The 7,538-nt window shown below is 54.1% G+C and overlaps 1 protein-coding gene across 1 annotated transcript in view; it reads left to right on the top strand.

The window, feature by feature from the left end:
• Window positions 1–7,538, top strand: part of INPP4A (inositol polyphosphate-4-phosphatase type I A) — a 103,861-nt gene that overhangs the window by 75,831 nt on the left and 20,492 nt on the right. The window contains exons 18-22 of the mRNA XM_004369329.2: window positions 930–1,102; window positions 2,185–2,308; window positions 4,089–4,215; window positions 4,585–4,725; window positions 7,188–7,285. Of these exons, the coding sequence (XP_004369386.1) occupies window positions 930–1,102; window positions 2,185–2,308; window positions 4,089–4,215; window positions 4,585–4,725; window positions 7,188–7,285 (663 nt within the window). The remainder of the gene's footprint in view (window positions 1–929; window positions 1,103–2,184; window positions 2,309–4,088; window positions 4,216–4,584; window positions 4,726–7,187; window positions 7,286–7,538) is intronic.

Raw genomic sequence — 7,538 nt, 5'->3', positions numbered from 1 at the left:
GAAGAGATGAGACCAGTGGAGTATCTTAGATGGCCGCTCACAGGCTTTTAAGACCCCAGACACTACTCACCAAGGTAGAATGTAGAGCATTATCTTTATATGTAGTGTCATGCCAATTGAGCCAGATGTTCCCCGAGACCATGGTCCCCACAGCCCTCCGTCCAGCAACTCAGTCCCTTGGGGAGTTTGGATCAGTCCATGGGGCCTCCATGACCTTTCCTTCTATTTTAAAAAAAATTGTTTTGGTACAGAGTCAGAGTTTCTTTACATTCTTAAAAGAAAACTAAGATAGAAATAGCTGCATGGGGCAGGACAGAGGCTCAGTGAGAGAGCGAGTGCAGAAGGCAGGGAGCACTTCGGGAGCTGAAAACGAGAAACCACAAGGAACAGTCTTTCTTCAGGATGTAGACATTGAAAGTCGGACACACTTGCACAGAAGGCTAGACAGGGTGGAGTTGGTTCTTCGCTTCAAGAAGGAGAGGGGTCTGTCCATTAACATCTGACTGAAGAGAAGCAAGATGACTTTTCTGGGTGTCTTCCCTTCCCTGCCGACAGAAGAGCTTTCTTGCCCAGTCATGACTCACATAGGCTTTTTTGTTGTTTTCCTCAAAAAGCATAGTCTTCAGCATTTATGTGTAGGGCCCCCAAGAGTTGCAGCAGACCAGGCATGCATTAGTTCTGCTGGAGTAAGACTGATGTTTGCTTTACTGGAAAGAGTTTTGGGCTAGAAGGCTAGAGACTGGGATTGGTTCCAGGCAGAACTTAGTACCAGTTCTGGGCCAGAATGTGGACCAAGCAGAATTAGAAGGGGAGAAAAGCGGGAGCGGGGAGGCTGCTACAGTGATTAGAGGGATGGGTAACTTGTTAAACTTCCAGAACCCAGTTCTTAAAATCTTTCTTCCTAAAATGACTCCCTCCTACATGCTCAGGTGAATGGAGTGAGGCCCTTTACCCTCTGCTGACCACCCTCACAGACTGTGTGGCCATGCTGAGTGACAAGGCCAAGAAAGCGATGGTCTTCCTGCTCATGCAGGACAGCGCTCCCACCATAGCCATGTACCTGAGCCTGCAGTACCGCCGCGACGTTGTCTTCTGCCAAACCGTAAGCCCACGGGGTGCCACAGGGAGGCCACGAGCATACCCTACCTCATAAAAAACAGGCTTTGAGATCCCTTCCCCTGTCCCTTCACATTTAAAAAATAATATGTTCTCATGCCTGTTTCTTTCAAATTCATTTAATGGAGAAGTCCAGAATCCAGCACAAGGGGAGAAAATCAGCTCAGTCAGTGTGCACTTACGAGAGGCTCCGATTTTACGTTTGTTGCTCCTTGAAAAACTTGCATTGATTGGATATGCACGCCTGCCGATTCTGTACCTAGGAGGGGGTGGAGGTGGGGTTATGGGCCACTCCTGTTCTTTTCTGCCGCCCTTTTCTTTTTCCTACAAGGGAGGTTAGTGAGGGAAATGTGGATGTTTGCTTTTAGTACGATCTGTTTTCCCACTGATAAAATGGCAGGACATCTTAGTTCTGTTGCTCATGCGGAACTCTGTTTTAATGATTTCTGTTATCCTGCAGAGAAAGGAAGAGTTTAAATGAATGAACAAGTTGAGCAGATGCCAATAATCTAATTAGTAAAGTGAGCAGTGAATCGGGTATGGGACGGTTCCTGGCAGTCTCTCCCAGCCGTCTTGGGGAGCCTGTTCCACCCCACAGAACGTCTCTCACTGAGGAAGTGGTAGAGAATGACTGTGTTCTCTCTCACTTCTGTTCTTTGTTATGATTAGCTCAGTTTCCATCCAGAGCTGGTATGGAGCTGTGAGTGGAGAGACCTCTTCACTGTGGAGAATTAATTCTGGGCTTCCAGAAGGTTCCAGCCCCAGAGTAACCCCAGGCAGCTTGGGTCAGAAACTGGGCCAAAACCAAACCCACCTTGGGAGCGTTGGGAGCAGCAAGCTTGGAATGTTACACTTCCTCCCCCTGCCCTCAGTGCGCCCGTGGCCCCAGAGGCAAGGTGCTCCCCAACTTCTCAGTTCCCCTGAGGGAAAGGAGGTGCTGCTCCAGCCCGTTTTGAGCAATGGCAGCAGAGGAACAAGGGACCCAGGGGCCTAGGCACGAACTGACTGCTGTCCAAGGAAGGGATGGCCCCCTTCAACCGTGTCACGCTCTGTCTCCCCACCTACTAGCTGACGGCTGTCATCTGTGGCTTCATCATCAAGCTGAGGAACTGCCTGCATGATGACGGCTTCCTGCGGCAGCTGTACACCATCGGGCTGCTGGCCCAGTTTGAGAGCCTGCTGAGCACCTACGGTGAGACTCACTCCCTGCCCACCTGGGCGCCCAGCCAGAGGGCGAGCGCATAGCCTACAGCCGCTGGGACTCGGGGACCAACGCGCAGCAGTTACGTGTGTGATTCTTTCTTCCTGATCACACACATAATACATGCTCATTAAGATACATCAGAACCTCGCTCGGGTGGACAACATAGAACCAAATGAAAAGCCCTGATTATACACACACACAACCTGTTGGTTTTGTTGTTGCCGTCATTTGTTGATTTTCTGTGCATCTTGTAGATCTTTCTAGTTGAGGGTGGATGATAATTATTTGACTAATAACTTCTTGCAGGATGTTTAAAAAAAAAAAAAAAACCATTGCCGTGGAGTCGATTCCGACTCATGGCCACGCAGTAGGACAGAGTAGAACTTCCCCATAGGGTTTCCAAGGAGGGGCTTGTGGATTTGAATTGCTGACCTTTTTGATTAGCAGCCGAGCTCTTAACCGCTGTGCCACTGGGCTCTGTAGGACATTTGGGCTGTTTTTAAATTTTTCCTGTTAAAACAGCGCTGCAGCGACAGGTTTGCACGTGAGTCTGTGCGTTTGTGGGCTTATTTCTGCGTCCGCTGAGTTATTAGAAGGAGGGTTGTTGAGTCCAAGGACTGGGATACTTCAGAATTTAATTGATATTTCCAAATGGCCCTCCAGAAAGGCTCTCTTCCATCTATGTTTATTGTCGATTTATTTCTTCTGAGAAGGTGAAAATGGGGACTTCTAAAAAGCGTTTGTTAATGTTTGGAGTTATGAGACACTGAATCAGTATCGCACCCCACGTAATAGGGAGCTCTCGTGGTGCAGTGGTTAAGCACCACAGCTGCAGACCAAAAGGTCGGCAGTTCAAATCCACCAGCCGCTCCTTGGAAACCCTGTGGTGCAGTTCTGCTGTGTCCTATAGGGTCACTATGAGTTGGAATTGACTCGACGGCAATGGTTTTTTTGTTTCTTTTTTTTTTTATTTTGTTAATATTTGGAGTTATAAGACCCTGAATAAATATCACACCCTGTGTAATGGAAGGATCCAGCCACAATAACACTGTGTCACTGCATCGCTTTCCATTTTTGAAAAACAGGTCTGTCTTCGGAGGTTGTGTGCATTTCCATTTCCCTCACACAGCCCTGTAGTAAGCAAGGAAAGGGTGTGGAAGTGTGGCCCGTGTGTGCACGCACTTCCTGCTGCATTATTTGTGAGGTTGTGGGGTTTCAGTCCCGGTGAAGAGGCTCAGGGAGACCCCGTTGCCCGCCCCCCACCATCCCCATGTAGCCACGCCTGGACCGCATGGTCTTCCACCTACACCCGAGTCCACGCATGTGCTGAGTAGGGTCTGTGCTTTCCCTGGGGCAAGCGGCAGGCCCCCTGTCCCCAGTGGGGGAGTGGCAGGCCCTCTGTCCCTGGAGAGGGGGAGCAGCAGGCCCCCTGTCCCTGAGGAGGGGGAGCGGCAGGCCCCCTGTCCCTGGGGAGGGGGAGCGGCAGGCCCCTGTCCCTGGGGAGGGGGAGCGGCAGGCCCCCTGTCCCTGGGGAGGGGGAGCGGCAGGCCCCTGTCCCTGGGGAGGGGGAGCGGCAGGCCCCCTGTCCCTGGGGAGGGGGAGCGGCAGGCCCCCTGTTCCTGGGGAGGGGGAGCGGCAGGCCGCCTATCCCTGGGGAGGGGGAGCGTCAGGCCCCTTCTCCCTGGGGAAGGGGAGTGGCAGACCCCCTCTCCCTGGGGGGGAGCGGCAGGTCTCCCCTACCTGACAGCCCTCCCCACCTTGAGTACAGGTGAGGAGCTGGCGATGCTGGAGGACATGAGCCTCGGGATCACGGACTTGAGGAATGTGACCTTCAAAGTCACCCAGGCCACTTCTAACTCATCAGCTGACATGCTGCCTGTCATCACGGGAAACCGGTAAAGGATGCTCTTCAGTCTCGTTGCCAGCTCAGTGTTCCTCATTCATGTTTGTTACGTGCAGTGCACTCTGAATTTTTATTTGGTTCTGTTTCACTCTGTTAGAAGTGCTGGTCACCACCCTCCACATTAGCATCAGTTCCCTCTCAGTGTTCGCGGCCAGCAGTGTGGAAGTGGCAGAGCCCGAGGGCCAGCTGTGCCCGCGTGTCGAGGCGTGATTCTGTCCCCTCCTCTTGCGCGCCTCCTCCTCGTCTCTTCCTGTGTCTCCGGCCTGACCCGCTCGGGCGGGTCCCCTGGGCTGGACGCCTGTCCACTCCCCGCTCCACAGCCCCTCTTCTTCCTGTCTTCCCATCTCCCGCTGTTTTCCAGCGACGGGTTCAACGTGCGGATCCCTCTACCTGGCTCGCTGTTTGACTCCCTGCCCCGGGAGATCCAGAGTGGCATGCTGCTGCGGGTGCAGCCCGTCCTGTTCAACGTGGGCATCAACGAGCAGCAGACGCTGGCTGAGAGGTGCGTGCCACCCGGCACCCGGGCTGGGCAGTCACGGGGCTGATGCAGGAAAAGTATTTACTCTTGTGGTTCCGAGTGCTGAACGGACTCTGTCGTTCTTCCTTCAGCCAGCATTCTTGTACCACCACCGTGTGTACCTGGCACTGTCTTTGGTGCTGGGGATACAAAGATGTGCCACATGTGGCCTCTGTCCTCAGGAGACTCAGGCTTGTAGGTGATAAAGACAGAGATGTGGGTGCAGTCATGAAGACGCACGCAGGGAGTCACAGGACCCCAGAGTGAGGGCACCTGATGACGTCTGAGAGGGCCGGGAGGGCTTCCTGGAGGGGGTGATGGCTGCAATGGGCTTTAAACGGTGAGTGGGAGCTAGTCAGACAAAGAGATGGAGGACAGAATGGCGGGCCGGAGGCATCAGGTTCAAGGCTGGGGTGGCCTGTGGTGAGGGTAGGCAGGCCCTGTGTGCCAGCCGAGAATTGTGCTTGATCCCAGCTGTTGTACCTCTCAGATGCGCCTCTAGGATCACTTGCTAAGCAGCAAAGAAGAGTCCTGTGTGTGTGTGTACGCATGTGTGTGTGTGTACGCATGTGTGCGCACGTGTGTACGCATGTGTGCGCACGTGTGTCTGTGTGCACACCTGTGTGTGTGTATTGGAGAGGAAGGGTGAGTCATAGACAATACAACTAGTGATACCTCATCTTTCCTGCTTTATCTTTTCCCTTCACCTGGTATGTGCATTTCAGCGTAACAAGGTACCTTACAGTACTGCCTGTTACATGGGTCTGCTGCACAGCACGCCACGTGTCTGCTGGACCTTTGTACCCCGGCATGTGTCCACTCACCCCTGGGTGTAAGGATACCCCCACTCAGGAAATAATGGCATGGTTGGGGGGGGACACTGAAGAACTTTTAGCAGGGCGGACACAGTCAGATCTGCATTTTAAGCCGATTATTTTGCTGGCCATGTGCCGGCAGGATGTGAGGGTGCCTGCGATGAAGAGAGTGTTGGAGAGAGTCCAGGTCGGAGGCAGTGAGCTGATCAGCTAGTGCAGATGGAGAGGGGCCGCCTGGAGCGCTGTTGGAGTGATGAAATGGGAGGGTTTCGCCTTCTGCGGGGCTGGGTGTGAGACAGGGAGGGGAGTAGACAGGCCCCCGCCTTCTGGATTGTTGGGTGAGCGGGTGGAGGTGCCCGCCACCGAGCTAAAGACCCAGGACGGGGGCCATGTAAGATCCTGGGGCCTCTGGACAGCCAAGAGAGGGAAGAGCACACACTGGATGGAGGTCATAGTTGAGGTGTGTAAATTTGGGGCCCACTGGTGATGAGGCGACAGGAAGCGTGTAGCGGAAGGAGGGGTGCAGGCTGCAGATACACAGGGAGCAGAGTTAGAGGACCCCACCTCAGGAAGAGCGGGCGGCCATGTGGGAGCCAGGCAGGGAGGTGTCTGAAGGGAGGGGATAGCATTCCCTGCACCTGCAGCTGTGGATCCTGATGATCTTTGCAAGAGCAACTTCTGGAAGAGGTTGAGGCAGGGCCAGGCTGCGGTGGGTGGAAGGGCGGATGGCGGGGCCCTGATGATGAGCATGAGTGAGACTTGGGAGGTAGCTCACAATGCAGCTGGTGTTGGGAGATCACTCAGCCGGGAGGTGGGGGAGCTGGACTTGGCATCCAGGTCCTGGACCTTCAGAGCCTGCTCTTTTAATAGCCACCTTAGCCGCCCCTTGCAGGTGGCGTTCTGCTACCTCATCCCTTGTGCGCTTGGCATGGACTCACTTGCTGCATGCTGTGGGCCCGTGAGGGGAGCCTCCATGCCCTGCAAGGCTGCTAGGGACACGATAAGGCGTGAGCCAGCACCTCATAGACAAGCCAGGGACACAGCGCGTGCATTTGGCAGACACAGAGCGACTTTAGATTCAAGTCCGGGCCTGGGTCCTCACTCCCTGCCATGACCCCACTGCCCTCCCCTCTCCTGAGCCACCGTTGAGAAGGGAGGACATGTGGGGGCTGCAGGCCGACAGCTGTGGGAGGGCGTTGCTGTGCCGCATGAGCACAACGCCTTCCAGCCTCTGGTCTGGCATGGATCAGGTTCTTGTCAGGCATGTCTGGTCCAGATTATACATGGCTCCTGGCAGGGAAATGCATTTAAATTTGTCACCAACGCAGTAGAGGTGGCTTAGAATTGTATGAAGGAGCATAGTAAATGCTCAGTGAGTGTTTGAGAGAATCAGTATTGTTAACCTGTTGCTGTCAAGTTGATTCCGACTCATAGCGACCCTATAGGACGGAGTAGAACTGCTCTCTAAGGAGTGGCTGGTGGATTCGAACTGCCGACCTTTTGGTTAGCAGCTGAGCTCTTAACCACTGCACCACCAGGGCTCCCTCAGTGTTGTTAGCTTAATGCAATGACGTTTGCGTTAGAAGGAAGCACCATTAGCCCACTAATGACGTCCCCTCATCACCTCCGAAGGTTTGGCGACACGTCGTTACAGGAAGTTATCAACGTGGAGAGTCTGGTGCGGTTAAACTCCTACTTTGAACAGTTTAAGGAGGTTCTGCCTGAGGATTGTAAGTATTCCTTCACTCTCCGTAGGCCTCACCTGGCTGGGTTGTTGTCACTTGGGATGTCTGTGAGTCCTTCTGCCTCACGGGCTGTCTGCTTACTGACCTGGAGGCTGCCCCGGTTCACTCCTGCTTCATGCGTCTTGTGTTCCTCCCTTATGCCCGCCCCTGCCAGGCGGACAGTCAGGCCGCTGCACCTGACGTGAGTCCCTGACTCCGAGACGCTCCCCACACTCTGCCTGGTGTGACTCCCCCACCC

This window comes from Trichechus manatus, unplaced genomic scaffold (genome assembly GCF_000243295.1).
Source record: "Trichechus manatus latirostris isolate Lorelei unplaced genomic scaffold, TriManLat1.0 scaffold00004, whole genome shotgun sequence".
NCBI lineage: Eukaryota > Metazoa > Chordata > Mammalia > Sirenia > Trichechidae > Trichechus > Trichechus manatus.
This window is presented reverse-complemented; position numbering and strand designations above follow the sequence as displayed.